This window comes from Choloepus didactylus, chromosome Y (assembly GCF_015220235.1).
Source record: "Choloepus didactylus isolate mChoDid1 chromosome Y, mChoDid1.pri, whole genome shotgun sequence".
NCBI classification, from domain to species: domain Eukaryota; kingdom Metazoa; phylum Chordata; class Mammalia; order Pilosa; family Megalonychidae; genus Choloepus; species Choloepus didactylus.
Genome location: NC_051335.1, coordinates 33,322,559 through 33,342,902, shown reverse-complemented (window position 1 = coordinate 33,342,902; position 20,344 = coordinate 33,322,559). Strand labels below are relative to the sequence as shown.

At 45.2% G+C, this 20,344-nt stretch overlaps 1 protein-coding gene across 1 annotated transcript in view; it reads right to left on the bottom strand.

The window, feature by feature from the left end:
* The window catches only part of LOC119524090 (glutamate receptor 3-like), a 66,824-nt gene extending 55,244 nt beyond the window's left edge, over positions 1-11,580 (bottom strand). Inside the window, 4 exon segments of the mRNA XM_037822748.1 lie at positions 159-528; positions 898-958; positions 10,687-10,918; positions 11,496-11,580. Of these exon segments, the coding sequence (XP_037678676.1) occupies positions 159-528; positions 898-958; positions 10,687-10,918; positions 11,496-11,580 (748 nt within the window).
* Between the last annotated feature and the right edge of the window lie 8,764 nt (positions 11,581-20,344).

The following is a 20,344-nucleotide window of genomic DNA, read 5'->3' as shown; positions in this document are numbered from 1 at the left end:
CCACGCAGGGCTGACCTATCTCTGCTTCCCAACCCGCCTCCCCACCCCAAGCCACCCCATGCTTGCCAGATACCAGAAGCCGTGCTGAAAGCACCTGCCCGCTGCCCCCCGCCCCGCACCCGCCCAGCTTTCCCACGCCCACGCACACTCAAGCGCACCTGCGCGAGCTCGCCCGGGAGAGCACTGCCCGCAACCGGTGTTCGCGCCAGGGTGCGACGGCGCTAGTTCGAGCCCCAGACGCGGCACCCTGCCCGCTGCCCATCTCTGGGTGGCTCCTCGTTGCCCCTTTTCGAGTCGACCGCCCCGCTTGGGGGTGGGTGGGTGCGTGGGTAGGGAGCCCTGCACTTCAGGCAGGCGCTCTGCCACCCTCCACTCTGCGGCAACCATAAAAACCAGCCATGGTGCTAACCAGGGAGCCACTGGCTGTGCACCCCAAGGGCCCACAGGCATGCAGCCCCAAAACAGGGGGCCGATGCAATAATCAGCCAGTTCAAGTTTCTTCTCCAAGGCCTCTCGCTGTCTTCTGAACTAGGTCCAAAAAGGGCTGGGCTTATTCCTTACATGGCTAGGGATTGTTAACTCCCCCTTTTCCATAGCCTCCAATTCTCCACAACCACAAGTGCAAGATACCAGATGCTCTTTTTTAGCCTCCTTGATCCCTGCAGGGCTAACGAATGTGAGGAGTAATTTGTAGGGGAAACCCTAAAGAGATAGTAGAGGCTTTTATCAGGTGGAAGCAGGAAAGGATACTCAACAGCTTTGGAAACGCAATGTAAATAAGTCACTTACTGGCATTTTAGATTGTGCAGGCCAGGGTGAGTGGGTAGAGTAGAGAGGATAGAGAGAGAAGCTGAGGCAGAAGGGACGTTTAAATAGCAAAGTTGCAAGCATTCCCACCTCGATCTGAACAGTATTTTTGACTAAACTGTTCTTGTTCAGTCCTAAGGTAAAGAGTCGACTAAAAAAAAAAAAAAAAAAAAAACAGTTTACTTAAAGCTGTGAAATCTCACTGCCTCCCCCAGAGTTGAAAGTCCCTATCAAAGATTGTGTATACATGGTGGGTACCAGTTATAACATAGCTTGCATTACATAGATTCAGAGATATTGCAGATCTGATTCTGTCTGTAGAAAATCAAAAGAACTAGAGGAAGAGCAAACGTGTGACATAATGCCAGCTTCCTGGAAGATCTAGTAGGGCATCTTTCCTAGTCCTGGTTCAATTTATCCGGTGTCCCTGGCCTGGCATCCGAGACAAAGATGTTCAGTATTTTGATTTTTCAAGTGTATATGGTAGTGTGAAAGTAAAGCAAATGAAGAGGCAGGCTTTTGACTTTTAAAAATTACTTTAGGGTTTAAATAGGTCAAGATTTCTTCTGTGCATGCATTCATGGGGGCCATTAAATACTGCCTGGTTTTGCCTAATCTGACTGACTTTCTGTGCCGTGTTTGGATATATTATGTCACCAAAAAGCCATATTCTTTAATGCAATCTTGTGGGGGCAGACTGATTAGTCTGTTGATTAGGGTGGAACCTCTGATTGAATTATTTCCATGGAGATGTGGACCCCCCGCATTCAAGGTGGGTCTTGATTAGTTCACTGGTGTATTTAAGAGAGAAACTAAAATACACACAGACCCAGATGCATGCTGACACTTGGAGATGCTTGGAGATGCAGACAGAAAGATGTTTAGAGATGCAAAGCTAAGAGATGAAGCCCAGAGTTTGCCCCAGAGAAGCTAAGAGAGAATTCCCAGATGCTTAGAGAGAAACACCCCAGGAGAACCAAGCAGAGAGCTGAGAGAAGCTAAGAGAGACAGAAGGCCAGAAACATGTTGGAAAAAGCCATTTCGAAATGCAACCCAGGAGCAAAGGATGAGCAGACGCCAGCCACATGCCTTCACAGCTGACAGAGGTGTTCCAGACATCATCAGCCGTTCTTCAGTGAAGGTATCATCTTGTTGATGCCTTAGTTTGGACACTTTCATGGCCTTAGGACTGTAAATTTGTAACCTAATAAACCCCCTCGATAAAGGCCAATCCATTTCTGGTATTTTGCATAACAGCAGCTCTAGCAAACAGGAACACTTTCCAAATCGAGTTTCCCCTAGTAAGAATAAGAATAAAGCTGGGCTGGGGGCCCTTCTGGGGTCTTGGCCAGTCTGGTAGCAGAAGGCGTGCTTTCTCCTTTAGCCTGATAGGCAGCACTCTGCTTCTTGAATTTCAGTGGGTCAGTAGACTGGAGTCTCTGGAGCAGAGCAGTACATAGGACCCTCTCTTCTTAACTTTCGGGCATATAAATCTATCGTTAGATTTATATTGCAGATACTGAATCCAGAAGTGTGGCTACCTTTCTAGCTAAAATTTGTGGCCAGTTCCCCTTTAGTTATATGCGGCTTACCTGCTTGGTGGACTTTCTGCAATTATGTTTTTTTTCTTTATTTAGTTCTCTACTTCTCTTCTTTTTTAAATTATGATTTTTTTAACTTTTTAAATGAAGTTTTATTGATATATATTCACACTGCAATTATATTTTTAATCAAGTAATGAAATTTGGGGTAACTATCCCAGTTGTAATGTTGACGGGTACATAGGAAGTGTCACCTATTAATATTGGCCAGAGAAAAAGCTAATCAGTTAAGCAAATCTGTGTGTTGTTCCCTCCCCCACAAATAGAATACACTCCAAATACCATGGAATTTGGTTTGATTATGCATGCTTTGTGATTACTTGACCAACTCATTCCCTCCATTGCTCTGAAAAATCAGTAACTGAGGGCCCACAGAAAATCCATCCTGGTAATTCCCGGACAACATTGATGGCTAAGAGTCACCCCAAAAGAGCTTCTTTTGTTGCTCAGACGTGGCCTGTCTCTCTCTAAGCCCACACAGCAGGTAGACTCTTGCCCTCCCCATTATGTGGGGCATGATTCTCAGGGGTGTAAATCTCCCTGGCAATGTGGGACATGACTCCTGGGAATGAGCTTGACCCCAGCATCCTGGGATTGAGAAAGCCTTCTTGGTCCAAAATGAGGAAGAGAAATGAAACAAAGTAAAGTTTCAGTGACTAAGAGATTTCAAATAGAGTCAAGAGGTCATCCTGGAGGTTATTCTTATGCATTATATAGATATCCCTTTTTAGTTTTTAGTATACTTGAATGGCTAGAAGGAAATACCCAAAACCCTTGAACTGTGATCCAGTATCCTTGATTCTTGAAAACAATCGTATAACTATATAGCTTATATGGTATGACTGTATGATTGTGAAAACCTGTGGCTCACATTCCATTTATCCAGTGTATGGACAGATGAGTATGGAAAAGGGGGACAAAAAGTAAATGAATAATAGGGGGGTAAATGGAGTAGGAGATGTTTTGGGTGTTCTTTCATACTTTCCTTTTTATTTTTATTCTTATTTTTATTTCTTGGAGTTATGAAAATATTCAAAAAATTGATTGTGGTGATGAATGCACAACTATATGATGATACCATGAACAATTAATTGTACACTTTGGATGATTGTATGGTGTGTGACTATATCTCAATAAAATTGCATTAAAAAAAGAAAAAAGAATGAGTTCCCACTAAAGGGTGGCAGAGGAGCAGGTGCATTTAAGGTTAGGAATGAGAGAGACAAAGCGGTTTAGTGTCTAAATCCATGTGACCCTACTGATCTCAGCATCCCAGATGGAGTGACATCTCCTGAATCTTGGGAGGATTATCTAAAGAGCACAACTTCAGCTTCTATGGATCCATTCAGTCAGACATACCAAGTGCCTTCAGAATAGCTGACCTCACAATGCCCTAGGGAGTCAGGGCAAGTGAGTCCTGGGAGGTAAAGGTCAACAGAGCCACAGCCATCTCTAAGAGTGCTGGGCTAGGGCAAGCTACACTTGGTGGGCCAGAGACCTCCCCCAGCCCCCAACATTTATAAATAGGTCAGATCTGATGCAAATTCACATCAAAGGCCAAGGAGGTAGGAATGTAGAAGGGAAATCCAATAGGGGGAAAAGCAGATTGCCAAATGTTAGGGAGGTGTTTGCTAATAGTAGTTCACAGCAGTGGCTATCTCCTCCTCTACTCCTCCTCCTGCTTGTCCTCCTCCTCTGTCAGACTGTCTTCAGAGTCATTAGGTATCTCCTGCATGGTCACCTTGACTGTGCGTGTAGGGGATGGAGAGGAGGGAAAACAGGAAAGGTACCATCATTTGTTCTTGTGGTAGAGGAGAGCGATCAGATTTGGAGGAAAGTCTGTGCTGTATAGAATGTTTAAAGTTATTTTTATCACTTTCAAGCTATATATCCAATAACATAAACTTGGCTTCAAGGATGGTCCTAGAGGACCTGCCTGACTGAACAGAGATGAAAATAGTCTGTAAATAGAAATCGTGACTTGTTTCTAAGTGTGCACCCAGCCATCCTCCTGCCTGCTTGATTTGCCCATAATTCAGATGTTCCCTCTCCTAAGTGGAAACTGGAACTCAGATGAAGCCAGTGATGTATAGAATGAAGGTGCAAGAATGTGGAAGGCCCTTGACAATTTCTTGCTGGATGCCTTCATTTCCTTTCCCTTGGCTTTATGAAAACTGAAATGATTCCCTCCATCCCCCCCCCCAGCTCCCTAAAACTCAAGAGCCTGGAGATAGAACAGTGTTCAAGAAGGAAGAAATCCAATTTCCTTTTCCCTCACCTCCAGCCTTGGCCAAAATAACTGTCTCCAACCTGAAATCCCCAGGAAAGAGAAAGGGTGCACATTTATCACTTACACTTCACTCAGCCCAGAACGTGGGGGTGTGAGGATGCCAGAGCCCCACAGCTGCCACCTATGGGGCCAGAGACCCACCCAAGCTGCATTTCTCACAGGTAGCCCTGTCCAAGTCCCACAACCCCCACGCTTGTCACCCAACCATCAGCCCTGGGAGCAAGGAGCATCCTGTGACACTACCCCTGCTGAAGCAAAGAGACTTGCTTGGCACAAAATGAGATTTTAACCACCTAGCCAGGCAGAGAACTGCCTTGGCTTCCTGCCCTGGTAGCTGAGAGGGAACTGACACTCTGATTCTGGAATCAGTGATTCACACTGGCCTACTCAAACAGCCTCCAGGTGTCATGTTATTTCCTGTTACTTAACATCCTGGAGAAGGTATTCTTAGGCCTTCCTCCTGTGCCACTGGTGTTCAGAGTTGAATGAATGGTCAGTGGAACAAGTAGAGGTGTGTGGCCAGGGCAGCTGGCCTCCAAGAATTCCCAAAGAAGAAAGAAAAAAAATGTTTGGAAAATTCTAATGATACACAAAGGTATAAAATGATGAAACATGAAAGCTTCTCTCTCCTCTTCACCCCCAAAAAGTCTCTATCCTAAAAGTTTCCTTCATTACTTTGTGGGTTCCTTCGAGGAAACAAGGGAGTTGTGTGCATCGGTATCAGTGTGTGTGTATATGTGTGTGTGTGGGTGTGTGTATGTATTTGTTCTTTTTGTTTACAAAAACAATCATGTGTTACACTGGTTTTGGATTTGCTTTTGTTCTACCTCATAAGCAATCTTGGCAGCCTGAAAAGGTGTCCCTCACTCTTCGATAAGTTCTCAAGTGATCCTTGAGAATGCAAATTTGAGAACAACTGCATTGGTGTCTCTCTCATGTACACCACCAAAGCCTCTGTCCTGTTTCCTTAGCACCTCAGAGCCTTGCTGTGGGCCAGTTGATAAAGACTGGTAATCATAACCAAACGAACAAATCAATATATTACCTATCTAAAGCCACAAAGAACACAGGCCTGCTAAGAGCAAGTCCAAAAGAGAGGTGCTAATGGTGGGGGTTTCAGGTATCATGGCAGGTCCAGTACAGGGGATATTTGAGTTGGGGTGCAGTGGGGAAAAGTTGTAGATTTTCAGACCACTCCCTATATGCCACTTATTTGGCTGCTGAATTCAACTGCTCTGGTAAATTCCCAGATGCCTCAAGGTGACTTAGCTATGACCACTCGATGCTAACCCATACAAGGGCAAGCTCATGACAACCAGGCTCCAGATGTGGGATCAATTTCCTTGAAAACTCGAAAAAAGAATGTCAAACCTCCCAGGTTCAAGGATGGAAGCAGAACCCGAGAGCACACACACCAATTACATTCCCACAGACTGCAGAGATCGAAAATTCACAGTTCACCCAAAGCTCTGGGGGCTGCCTGGGCCACTCAGGGCACCCGTGGTTTCTGGCCCTTTTTATAATGGGGGTATGGGAGAGAGGCAGGCAGACCTGTTCAGAAACTCACATCTGGATTCCAAAGTAACCAAAGAAATGAAATTGTAATCATTTCCCAGGGAGGGGAGATGGCTGCCAAATCTGAGACCTCTTGTGCAATCTTTCTGATCATTTTGGCAATATGGAGTGGGGGAGAGATGAGTCACTCTTAAGTGACTCTTCCTATTTGAAGATAACTGGTTTATCTCAACAGTGATTACCTCTAAGGTGGGAATTGAGGGGTGGGCAGCATCTTTCCTTTATAAATTAATGTATCTCTGGATCAGATGCTTTTATTTCTTGTCCTAGTTTGCTAATGCTGCCAGAATGCAAAACACCAGAGATGGACTGGCTTTTACAAAAGGGGGTTTATTTGGTTACACAGTTACAGTCTCAAGGCCATAAAGTGTCCAGGGTAACACATTGGCAATTGGGTACCTTCACTGGAGGATGGCCAATGGTGTCTGGAAAACCTCTGTTAGCTGGGAAGGCACATGGCTGGCATCTGCTCCAAAGTGCTGGTTTCAAAATGGCTTTCTCCCAGGATATTCCTCTCTAGGCTGCACTTCTTCAAAAATGTCACTTTCAGTTGCTCTTGGGGCGTTTGTCCTCTCTTAGATTCTCTATAGCAAAAGTCTGCTTTCAATAGCTGTCTTCAAACTGTTTCTCATCTGCAGGTACTCTCTCAGCTTCTGTGCATTCTTCAAAGTGTCCCTCTTGGCTGTAGCAAGCTCACCCCTTCTGTCTGAGCTTCTATAGTGCTCCAGTAATTTAATTCAGACCAACCCTGAATGGGTGGGGCAACACCTCCATAGAAATTATCCAACCAAAGGTCTTGTCCACAGTTGATTAAATCACATCTCCATGGAAGCACCCAGAGGATTCCAAAATCTAATCAACACTAATATGTCTGCCCACACAAGGTTGCATCAAAGATAGTGGTGTTTTGGGGGACATAATACATCGAACTGGCACATTTCCCCAATTAGCATATATAGTATTTTTGTCATTAAAACAACCAATAAAGAAAAAAAAAAGGTCAAGGTGGGGGTGGCATGGGGAAATTAAAACAATTGATTTGTTGCAAAGGTGTTCTGAATGGAGAGACCCAGTTGAAAATTATCTTGAAATTTCCTTCACTCTTACCCCAATCTTTTTGGGAGGCAACCCACTCTTGAGTGCCTTCCTCCAGCCCCCAACCTTCATCTCACTAGACTGAGCATAATGAGATGGACCCCAGACACTTCCCCCCACCCACCTACTCTGAACTCTCTTCTCCCACACACAGGAAACTGCTTTCTGATGCATGTCGATGACAGGAATATATGAGTCAATCAGAATCAACTAGTTCATGAAAACTCTGTTAGGATAAGTATTAAAAAATCTCCAGGATCATGTTACCTTAAACCTATGGGAAAAGACATAGTTTTTAAGGATGTCAAGGAGCCCTTTCATTCTTTTTCTAGCTAATTAGTGGGACATATTAGCTGCTGGAGTAGATTTTCCAGCTAAAACAATTTTGCACTCTATATATTAAAATATACATATTAAAATAGAGAATGAATACAAATGGACAATAGCCAAACCATGTATGACAATTGAACTCTGACCTACAAACTGCAGGAACCAGCCCAAGAAGACAAACCACAACCTCTCAGCAATTGGCCCAGGACAATCAGGGCTTTCTCAATAATTGCCAGCTTCCTTATTTTTGCTACTGTCCCACCCTGCCCCTGACCCCAATTCCAACTCAAGAACAACCAGAGAAAGCAAAATATGCTCCCCAAATCAATCACATAGGATACCCCACTTCTAGTTAGCTCTACTCCAGCTTCCTGTGCCAACAGCCTCCACTCAAGGCATACCTGAGCCTTCCCCCCTTTTTTTTTACTATAAAGCTTTCTTACTCTTCTGCCTGCCTTTGAATCTCTGCCAAACCCAAGTGATGGTCTCTGACTCCTTTGCTAAATGGCCTCTGTTTGTTCTCATTTGGGTGATCTTTGTTTATTACCTTAATATCATACAACATAGTTGGGCCACCTACATACTTGAAGTGTCCCAACTACACTGTAATATAGCACTTTCATGATTACTCCTCCCTCCCCACCTTTTGACAGCTTGGTATACTGATAAAAATATTGATATTGAAGCCAGAAGCTCCAGCACTCACTAGCTGTGTAACTTTGGGCATGTTACTTACCCGCCCTGGGCCTCAGTTTCCACATCTGTCAGATGGCGGGAATAATGTCCTCCAGACCTCCTTCATAGAGCTGTTGCTCCACCTCTGGAGGAGATGAACTAGAGAGGTATCTAAATTCTTGTGTTTGAGCTCCCAGAGCAGTGGTCCTAGCCAAGTGCCCACTGCTGACCAATGGGCTGCGAATGGGACATTTAATCACTCCAAAAGCCTTTCTATGGGAACCATGGGTCAGGCTCTGGCTTTGTCCCAGGTCATGGAGAGGTTAGCACTCACCTGGCTTTTCCTGCCCATCTGGCCCACTGGCAGGAGAACGGATAGTCTCCTATGATGGCTGTGCAAAAAAAGACTTATTAAGGAATGAACAAAATGATCCAAAGCTCTTTTCTTTTTTCCGACTAAGCCACACATTGGGGCTTTAAGGAAGTCTTTTAAGCTTCCTAAGTCTCAGTTTTCCCATGTGTAAAATTATAACAATACCCCCCCTCAACCACCCTTCTTGGCTGACCCTGGCTGACAGGGTCATTATGTATATCCAATGGAATACCATGTGTGAAGCTATATTTAATTTCCTAAGTATTATACAGTTGCAAGGAGCTTTTCTTAGGAACATACATATGGGAGTCCTGGCTGAGAGGGGCCAAATGAGAAGAGCAATGGCTTTTCATGTCTTATGGTTGGTTTCCAAAGCCCACAGTCCACCCTAATGGCACTGCCTCATACAAAGGCCTCTCCCCTACTCCTCAAGATCCTAGCATGCCCCAGAAATGGCTTGTCCAGGTCAATTAACCCTCACTATTTTCTGAGTATGCCTAGAAATGGACACCATCTCTCAGCTCTTTACATCACTTAATAGTTTACAGCCCTTATTCATACTTTTACTCCTCACAAGAGTAGCCATGCAAGGAAGGAAGGCATGGTGGAATGGATGAGTGCATGGGTTCTAAAGTCAGGCCATTTGATAGCATCTCAGCTCTGGCACCTTCTGGTTGTATGGTCTCAGGCAAGTCACATAATCTCAGTAATGCTGTTTCTGTATATGTAAAAGAAGAATGAAAATAAAATAATGTCTACTTCACAGTATTGTTGAGAATATTAAATGAGTTAATATGTATAAAACACCTAGAACAATGCCTGGCACTTAGTGCTTGATAAACATTCACTATAATTATTATTGGGCCAGGAGGGTGTGTTAAGACCATTTTAGTCAATTGCAGAACTAGGGCCAGAACTGAGACCTGTGTTCTAAGGAAAGTCACTCTATAAAAACGAGTGGTGTCACTGGAGGAAAGGTAGAGGCATGGGCCAGAGTATAAAAAGGAGATAAGATTGGGAAAGTGCTGTTAGAGGAACAGTGCCACACCTACAATTCTCAATATTCCATGTCATCTTGTTAAACTTGTTCCAGCGTAAATATTTAGGCTCCATTTAGGGAGGACTTTTCCCTTTGGGTTCCAGTAAGAAATTATATTTATTTACATGTTAATATACCCATGTACATTCAAAGAAAGAAAAGTAGCAAATTGCCCCTTCAAGTGGGATAGTAAAAAGAGCATCTAGGATAAAGTCTGTAGCTTAGTTAACAGTGTCATGCCATTGTTAATTTCTTAGTTTTGACAAATGGTTATGACCTTGGCTATGAGAGATGTTAACAATAGGGAAAGCTGGGCAACGGTTATATGGGAACGCTCTGTATTATATTTGCATATTTTCTGTAAATTGACATTATTCAAAAATCAAAAGCTCATTTTAAAGAGGGAGAGAGGTAGAGATGGAGATGGAGCTAGAGATGGAGTTAGAATTATGTAGAGCTAGAGGTAGAGGTAGAGTTAGACACAAAGAGAGAGAGGGAGGAAGAGAGAGAATCCACTTTGATATCAGAACTAGGCTCAGACTCTGGCTCTACCACTTTCTATGTGGCCTTGGGGTATGCTATTTATCCTCTCTGTGTCTTAATTCCTCATCTGTTAAAATTGAAATTATAGTTGTGATAATAATAGTACTTACTTCATATGGTTGTTGTGACAGTTAGATGAGATAATGTAGGTAGTACTTAGCAGTGACTAGCACACAGAAGGTGCTTAATCAATGCTTGTTTCCCATTAAAGATTCCTGCACCTCTTGTGTGACATCCATGGAGCACATTTATCCTGAGTACCAGTCACACTGAGCTTAATTGAAGAAGTGGGAGGTAGTGCTGGGGAGATCTCAGTAGGACCCATCCACTGTTGGGCCAGAGCTTCCGTTATGCTTACCTCTGGAACCCAGACTTTCCTTGAGGCTGATGAGTTTCTGAATTTAGGCCTAAATTCTCCTGGTCAGAGAAGGCAAGTGTGTTGGGGCAGAGCCTTGCTGATGACTTCCCAGCCTGGGCTACTGAGACAGTAACAGAACAATCTGTGAGAACTTTCTGCAAAGGCCCCAGTTTGAAAAGCTCCCCCACCCCTGCCTTTTGTTGCAGCATCAGAGGTGGGGATGGAGTGGATCCTGAGGTAGAAAAGGAAAGGAGATGCGAGTGTGGACCCCGATGGAAGTGGGGCAGTAGGCCAAGGCCATCATGGAAGCCATGATGGAGGGGGCAGGAGCAAGGAAGGAGGGGATGCAAGGCAGAGCATGCAATTAAGCTTTCCATGTCTATGGGAAGGAGTTGCCATCCTGGCAGTTTTCAATAGGTATACAAAGGATAAGTCCCCACCCTGACTGGAGTGCTCCCTGGAGCTTTGCAAGGCCCCCAGAAACTCCTTCTAGCAAGTTTGTTGCCTAGGAAGAGAAAACTATTTCTATATAGGCAATAAATTCCCTAGGTAATCCTAGAAGCCAGTAGGGCTCAAAGGGGCTAGAACCCAGGTCAAGTAAATTTTGATGGTTGGAAATCTAGAGCATGGAGATGTAAAACTGGGACCCTTTTGAGGAGGTGGGCAGCAAGAGGGAGCAAGAAGAGGGAGCTGAAGATATTTGTTAACTCACAGATTGGCCTGCAGTGAGCAAACGGGCAGATGCTCCCACTGGTCCAGAACCTACATCCCAAGGGCTTTGTGCAGATGGGGACTTAGGAGACTCATACCAGGACTTGGACCTCTTCGGAGATGCACAGGGACTCTCCTGAGCCCTCCATCAAGAACAATGCCTCTCATGAGCACAAACTCCATGGCCTCTGAAGCAGTTTTGCCCACACCAACTCATTTCCTCCTCTCCACAAACAACAATATGAGTTATATATGCTCAACATTATCCCCATTTCATAGATGAGGAAACTGAGACTTAGAAGGGTTAAGTGACATGCCCAGAGTCCACAGTATTACTCCAAAGTGTGGGCGCTTTACTACATCACCCAGGAAGACAGGTACAGGAGAGGTTTAACGTTGGAATAGGATGGGTGATGTTCTAGTTTGCTAATGCTGCCGGAATGCAAAACACCAGAGATGGATTGGCTTTTATAAAAGGGGATTTATTTGGTTACACAGTTACAGTCTTAAGGCCATAAAGGGTCCAAGATAAGGCATCTACAATTGGGTACCTTCAGTGGAGGATGGCCACTGGCCTCCAGTAAACCTCTGATAGCTGGAAGGCACGTGGCTAGCATCTGCTCCAGAGTTCTGGTTTCAAAATGGCTTTCTCCCAGGATATTCCTCTCTAGGCTGCAGCTTCTCTCCACAATGTCACTCTTAGCTGCTCTTGGGCATTTGTCTTCTCTTAGCTTCTCTGGAGCAAGAGTCTGCTTTCAAAGGCTGTCTCCAAAATGTGTCTCTCATCTGCAGCTCCTCTGTCAGCTCCTGTGCATTCTTCAGAACATCCTTCTTGGCTATGGCAAGCTCGCTCCTTCTGTCTGAGCTTATATAGTGCTGTAGTAAATTAATCAAGGCCCATGGTGAATGGGCGGGGCTACACCTCCACAGAAAGTATCCAGAGTCATCGCCCACAGTTGGGTGAGTCGCATCTCCATGGAAACACTCAAAGAATTACAATCTAATCAACACTGATACATCTGCCCACACAAGATTGCATAAAAGATAATGGCGTTTTGGGAGACATAATACATTCAAACTGGCACAGATTGTATTGGCATTTTGGATAGGAAAATTTGTCTTTGGGTATGACCATGCTGCACTTTACAGGATTAGCATCCCTGGCTCCTCCCTACCAACAAATTGTGATAACCAAAAAGCACCCCACATATTTCCAAATGCCTCCATTGGGTTATCATTCCTAGTTGAGAAATAATCTTACTAAAAGTATGGGCTCTGGAGCTCAAACTTGGGTTCAAATCCCAGCTTCATCACTTAATAGTTGTGTGCCCATGGGCAAGTCACTTAGTTTCTGAGCCTCAGAGAGTTTCCTCATCTGTAAAATGGGATAACAATAGTTCTTAGCTCTTCTGACTTCAAAACTAGGGCAATGCTCACAACACCACAGCTTGAGGAATACCCTGTTAAGGCTCCCTAGTAAGGAGTGCGGTCGCAGTTGATTTATCTGGGGGGGGGGGCGGCCGGTTGCTGAACCCTCGGCTCTCGGCGTTGCTCGGAGGGTACCGGCGGCGGGGGCTCTTTCCCGGAGGCGAAGGCGAGGCGGGGGATTTGGCCAGGTCCCCGGCGGGGGGGCGTGCAAGGTGTGGAGGGCGGCGAGAAGGAACAGGCAGGACACGGTACTTTGAGGGATGATGAAACCAAGAGAGAGCTTTATTAGGGGAGAGCACCAGCTTATATTGGGCGATTAGAGGGCGGGGTAGCTGTAGAGGTCGAAGGCTTGGATTGGTTCAGAGAGGGCGCGGAGGTTGATAGACAAGGGGCGGGAGTAGTTTTGGTAACTGCGCATGCGCACTGACGGTGGGGGAGTTGCTCTGGCAATGGGGAGTGTCAGGGGCAAGATAAGGGGGTGGGGAAAAGGCGGTTCCCTCCGGCAAGCCTCCCCTAACGGTAGTATTTTGGGTGAGGAAATGGGGCCTGCCTCCGGCTCCACTTTCCCAGGCCTGGGGGGCTGTGGAGGGCGCTGTCGCCCGTGCCCACCACCCTCCCCAGGGGCTGATCAGGTCCCCCAGCCCAGGCCCGCCAAGTCGAAGCACGTGATCAGTTTCCCGCAAGGAGACTATATCATTTATTAAAACAAAACATAAATTTCCAATATTTAGGCAGAAAAGAACTCCAGATAAGAAAGGACAACTTTTGACCATTCTTCCTGCCCCCTTACCCTATACCATTCTGTCTCCTCCTTAAAGTATGCTCAGTTCCTCCACCCTCACTGCTTCTCTCAAACCCCACTCACATAGGGACAAAAGGCTTTTCCATGTCTTCCCCTGAGAAGGCTGACATTTTCAAGGGGAACTTGACCAAGAACTTTTCATTGTCCTTAAGATAAAGATCAAACTCCTTAGCAAGGCCTCTGAGGCCCTACATAGTCTGTCTTTGGAGACCTACTGACTCTGCCAGCCTCAACTTCCACCATGCTCCCCCCTGATCCTCCACTCTACCACACTGATCTTCTTGCAGGCCTACCATGGGGCCTTTGCACATACTGTTCCCTCTCCCTGAAACACTTTTCCCTCCATTTTTTACTTAGTTAGAGTCTACTCATCCCTCAAGTCTCAAAATCTTTTCAACCTCAGGGAAACCCTCCCTGACCTCTTGACAAGTCAGAGCCCCCCTATAGTGTGCTCTCATGGCATGTACCTCTCCTTTATTGCACTTTTCACAAATGCATTTTAACATTTGTTCCTGTGATTATGAATAGTGTCTGGCTTACTCACTAGGCTATAAGTTCCATGAGGGCTGGGCCATATGTGGATTTGCTCATCTATAGCCAAGCATCCAGCTCCATGTGTGACCACAGTATAAAGCTTAATAAATATTTGTTCAACAAATGAAACAACGAATGGATAGCAAACAAAATGAAATGTTTACAGAAAATTAAAATGGTATATGGCCAGATTTCCAAAGTATAGGTTTCAGATCTTAAGAATCTCAAATAAAAGCAGTGCGGTGTTTCCCTGGGTCTTGAAGCCCCTTGAAATCCCTTCTCTAAAGATGATCACATTCTAATCAGGTGGGGCAGGTTCATAGGAGCTGTTTCTGCTTCCCTCCCTCCATATCCCAACTTGCTTCCCAGTCCTATGGCCCTCAGGTGGCCCCTCCCCACATATCAGGTGTGCATTCTGCTGATGCTCTCCCATATTGAGGCTTCCTCCTTAGCCCAGTAAGCATTCTAGATGGTCCAAAATCAGTGTAGCTACAGTCAGGGGATGGTAGTTCCTCTGAGATCCCCAAGCAGGGCTGAGGGGTCAAAGGCCAGGGATGGATGGCAAAGTTTTAGGTTCCTGGGGAAGAGGGAAGGAATCATCCGTATACCCACTCTGGAGTCAAGGAATACACATCCTCTGCCATCCGTCACAGCCCTAGGCCCTGCCTAACTGGAGGCAGCTGTGCACAACAGGCAGATTCCAGATGGGAGGCAGAAAGAGAAGTTTTCCTCCATAACTTGACACCTCTGTTCATCCACAAAGAGATAAATGCAAGCCTTGCATAAAGTGTTGCCCTGGATTTATGGGGACTCCATGACATGGTAGTCTGGTAGCCAAGTGAGGTGGGTTTCCAACCCCCACATCTTTACATCTGTGGACCAACATTTTCATGAGAGGAGATGGGAAGCTGATTAATTTTTGACCCCATGGAAAAAAGTGGTATTCCCTGTCCAAACACACCAGGGCAGCCAGAAGTTTATAAATGAGGGCTCTATGGTTCCTTTGCTCGAAAACACGTCAGTTGTTGTTGGAATAAAGAAGTTTTAGTTCCTTATAGGAAATATTCTGTGCTGGGTCAATAGAATCCACAAGCATGTTCTACTGATGGTTTGACTTCAGCATGGTCAGGTCAACAAAATGTACATGATCAGCCTGAGCTGCAGGGGCACATGGCAAGAGCAAGCTGCACACTGTTGCCAGAGTCAAAGAAAGCCCAAAAAGTAGGTGGAAAGCAAAACAAAACTTCCTGGAATTTGCTGAAATGTGTTCTGAACAAAGTGGCTTTGTGGCTGTTCCTGGTCTGATTCTTTGTTCATGCTGGTCTTCTGCCCTCCCCAGAGAAAGAGCATTGGCCCAGGGAGGTCTCTCTTCTCTTTTTCTATGTTTCTTCATCTGAGAAATGAGAATGTGGGGCCAGAATCTAGTAACCAGATGTTCTTTATAATCGTTCCAAGTTCTGACAACTTCTGAATTCTCCTGGTAGGAACCTGGAATGCCTCAACCCATCTGTCTAACTCCTCCTTCTAGGTGGGAAACATCTAGCACTCACCTTCCGGAAGCTTTGCTTTATTATGTCTTCCACCCAGTCCTAGCTCCAGATGGCATAACTGCATTCACATTATCTCATGGGTGCCTTTTGCTACATAGGTCCTTGAGTACTGGTGCTTTCTAGTTCCTTTGTCTCACACACCACCCTTGCCATGCAGTATAGTTTTGCTTGTGCAACTGGTATGTAATCCAGGCTGTTGAAGAAAGAAAACTGGAAGACTTTCTGAAAGAAAAGCAAAACTGGTTACAGTTAGTCCATCAAACAGCCTTTCTAAGCAGCCCAAGCATGGTTAAGAACAAGGATTCTGAAGTTAGAAAGATGAGGCTTTGAAACCCCATTCTACTGAGTATGGGTTCTTGAGCAAGCCACTAACATTCCCTGTGCCTGTTTTCTCATCTGTAAAAGCAGGGATTGCAATAGTGCTACTGTGTAGGGCTGTTACCACGTTTCAATAAGATCATGCATGAAAGTCCTTAGCACGGTGCCTAGTATGTAGGAAATTCTCCAAGCTGTTAGCTCTTTAGCAATGATGATCATGTCAACCCACCTCCGGAGGCCAGGCCTGAGACCACTGCTACTTCCTCCCCATTCTTAAAAAAGTAGAAGTGAATTCTAGAATCTTGAACAAATACCTGGTTGGCTTCTGGAATATCCACACTTGACTGCAAAGAGTCAAGTGTTGATCTTAGGTATCTCTAATTGGCCTCATGATTTAGAGAAATCTTTTAAGGGATCATAGGATATGGATATGTAACGATATATCATATATGATGTGACACATAAACAGTAGATATGTAATGCATTATGAATGGTGGATATGGGGGGAAGTGAAGGAAAAGTATAGATCCTTGTACATCACCAAACTCTGTTCCAAGAAATGGATACGTAGAAAGGGATACATAGGAGAGAATTCACACAGGATCTAGAAATCCTTCCTCTGAAACACCTTTATGCTGGGCCTCTTTCTTTCTTGTTTTCCAGATAAGCTGCTTACTGGACATCTCCACCTAGATGTTGCATGGGCACTTTAAACTTAACATCCAAAAGTTCTCCCCTTAATCCACAATCACCTAAGACTTTCCCTCCCATCCAGTTTTCCAACTCAAGAACAGGGAAGTCATCCTCAGCTCTACCTTATCTCTCAACACTTCCCCATCAACTAATCTACAGTGGTGTAGATTCGAACTTTTAAATTGCTCTCCAGTCCACCCATAGCTGTCCTATCTATTGCACTGCCTCAATTCAGACTTTCATCAACTCCTTAAACCAGAGCAATTTTCTTTTCTATAGTTGTCTTGTTACGACTCAACCCATTCCACCATCACCCCCTACACAATCACCAGAGGGAACATTATAAAACTCAAATCTGCCCAAGTCAAATCTCTGCATTCAAAACACCTCCCTGTCTCCTGAGAGCCTTCAGGGTCAAGTGGAAATGCTTGACACAAGCTATGGCCCCAGCTAAATTGTGCCCAACACTCCCTCTTCCCCTAGAGGCTTCAGACAATTTACATCAAGTATAAGAGGGACAGTTTATAGGCCTACAAACTGCCCTAATTCGTGATTGATAAATCTAACTATTTTATACTTCTATGCCACGTCTATCCAGAAAGTACTCTCCTCTACCTCCCCCAGCCTGGCCAATCTTCCCCACCATACAAGACTTACTCATACAAGACACCATACAAGACCTCCTCTGTGAGGTCTTCCCTGTCTCCCCTCACTACAGCCTCTCCTTTGCATTCTAATGTCCCACATAAGGCCTTGAACACAATACACATCACACTGTGTCGTAACTGTTTGCTTATTTGCCTGCCTCCCCAGCACACTGAGGCTCTTCCAGGACAGGGGACAAGTCCTATTCATCTTGCATCTTTAGCACTCAACATAAGACCTAGCATATAGTAGGCATTTAATAAAGTTTTGTGGAAAGAATTAATAGCCTCACTAGGTCCTTATCCTAAATAACAGCAGGTTAGTGTTTAATAAAGCTTCCTTGACTTTGGCAGGGGCAGGATCTTGGACATTTCAAGGGACTTGAGGTCTGACCTTGGCTGGTGCTCAGTTGTTCCCAAGTCAACTCCTCCATCTCCACCCCCCCCCCCCCCAGATAAGAAGCACGAAGAGAAACAGAAAAAGCAATACTGCCGTGACCTTGAGCCTTTGGTCATAGGGTTCATCTACCCTCTCCAAGTCCTCCCTCCATCCCTCGAGGCCTGAAAGATCATTCTCACCCCAGCTCAGCTGCAAGAGGTTCCCACTTCTCAGAACTCCTGGAAGGCTCATTGCCTGGGCAGGTCTTGCACCAGTATAGACAGCCTTGTTGGGCTAGTTGGCTTTCCAAGGAATCTCAGACTGTCAACTTGGGAAGAGCCCTAGAAAATTGTCTGATTTGACCACCACATTGTGCCAAGGACCCAGAGGCTCAAGAGAGGGAAGTCACTTGCTATAATCCCTAAGTCTCCTGGTAAGTGGGATCAAAATAGATTACTGAACCTTACTTTAGATCTATGAAATCAGGGTAAATATCTGGGAGATAGCATTTGAGAAGCACTGAGCCACCCTAGGCTACACATCTTTTGTCTCCTCAACTGGCTCACAAGAGGCTAGTTGAGGGCAGAGGCTGTTTCTTCATCACACTCTGAGTCCCTGATAGCATCCAGCATACTGCTGTGCACATACTAGAGCGCTGTGAAAGCTTCTATACTGAAGAACCTTTGGGCTACTTCCCCACAAGAAAGCTAAAATGAACAAAGAAGCCCATATTGAAGTCAGTCTAGCTGAGGGCACTGCGGAAGAGTTGGCCTTGGCAGCAAATGCTGCTGTCTGTCTGATTTTTCAAATGCTGACCAAAATAATTTCAGGTTGGAAGATTCTATTTCCTAGGGATGTAAAGGCTCAATTACTTGGACCCTCTCAAACGTTTTTCTTAATTCTCCTTTTGGGAGAAAAAGTCAACTTTCCAAAACCCACATACATACAGAAACACATACAAATGCACAATTACCTGCAAATATAATGGGGTTGGTTTCCATCCCCAACCTGGACAGTGATCCCAGATAATCAGAAAGCTTAGTCACCACACAAAGGATCATTATAGTCACTAGGCTAAACTTATTAAGGCAGGAAAGTGGCCTTGACACTGTGTTCTTCTAAAAGGATGGCAAAATAGGCTTTCTGATTGAACCTCAGTTTCCCAAAAATTCCCACTAATCCCCTTTCCCAAAATTCTGACCAGTCACAGTTTCACTCTGCTGAGGACTGAGATATTCCACCACAGGCCTAGCTTGCCACTGACTCCACGGACCCTGCGTCCAGGGGCCTCTGGGAACAAAAGTGGCCTGCAAGCTTGTCAGACATCAGAAAGCAGACATAAAGACTAGCCCTAGCCTGGCTCTCTATTATAGAAAGGCCACTGCCTTATCCCTGGATCTTTGAGCACAGATGGACAGGAAAGAAGGGTGACTCACTTGTTTTACTACTCATCCCACTTGTAGCAACCTGGACAGTGAGTACTCTCTGGAGCCCATTAGGACTCATTTGCATCTATAGCTTGTCCAGTCACCCCACTGGGGATGGAGGCAATCATACAAGCTCCCCTGAACAGAAGGCCTGGGGGCTGGATATACTCAGGCAGGACAATTACCTGAAGTTTAAGGCATGGGTACAAGCTGTATCTTGGTAGGCCAGAGGGTCAGCGTGGGGAAGGCCATGTTCAGCTAATTTTCAAGGGCTAGTGCAGAGCCAGAAACGAGAGATAAGACCTGACAAATCAAGCACCAAGTAGATACTAGGATGGAGGTGGGATTGAAAAACAAGGGTCAGAGCAAAATGAGAAAGTCCAATTACCTTCAGGGCCGAGTTGCTGAGGCATAAGTACAGCCCCGGAGTTCTTGGCAGATCATTCCAGGTTAATGTGCCAGGGTTCTGGATGTATGCACACTATAGTTTTCAGATGGGGCTAGACAGGGCCTTGCCCTCAGGGAGTTTGAAGTCTAAGCAGGGTCTTTCCCTCATATAAAGAAGGAAATCCAGTCCCAGCACTGGTACCACCCAGTTTTGAAACTAGAAAAGGTTATTGGCATTACAGCAGTCCCTCATGCATGTGGGAAGATGTTGCTGCTCCCAACTCCCCCATTTACCAAACGTGAGCTGTTTTCCTACAAGTGCAATGGACTGGCCCTGAGTTATCCACCTTCTCTCATGGAGTCCTCAGTGTAGCTAAGGAAACATATTTGCCAAATCAAGCTGGTTTTGCTATCAAGGGTTTCCATGTTCCAAACAACTGAGATAACATGATCACCAGCCCCCAGAAGGTACCTAGGGAAAGAAATGTTCCAGTCTCCCCCTAGCCTATGCAGCTTTGATAATAAGATCTGACCCCATAAATTTTCTGAGTTTCATTATCAGCTGAGGGTGAGGGAGCCCAGAGGGGTGTGAACCAGACAAACTTTCTGATGCATTTTAAATCTCTATAATCCCAAGAGAAGAACAATAAATGCTTATAATCCTGAGGAAAATAAGGGGAGGCCTTCTGAGGTCCATTCTGGGACATTTTAAAGAGGAATAAAAAGAACTACCCCCCATCCCTGACTGAGTGCTATTCTTTACTCAAAGTACTGTATTTTCAGTT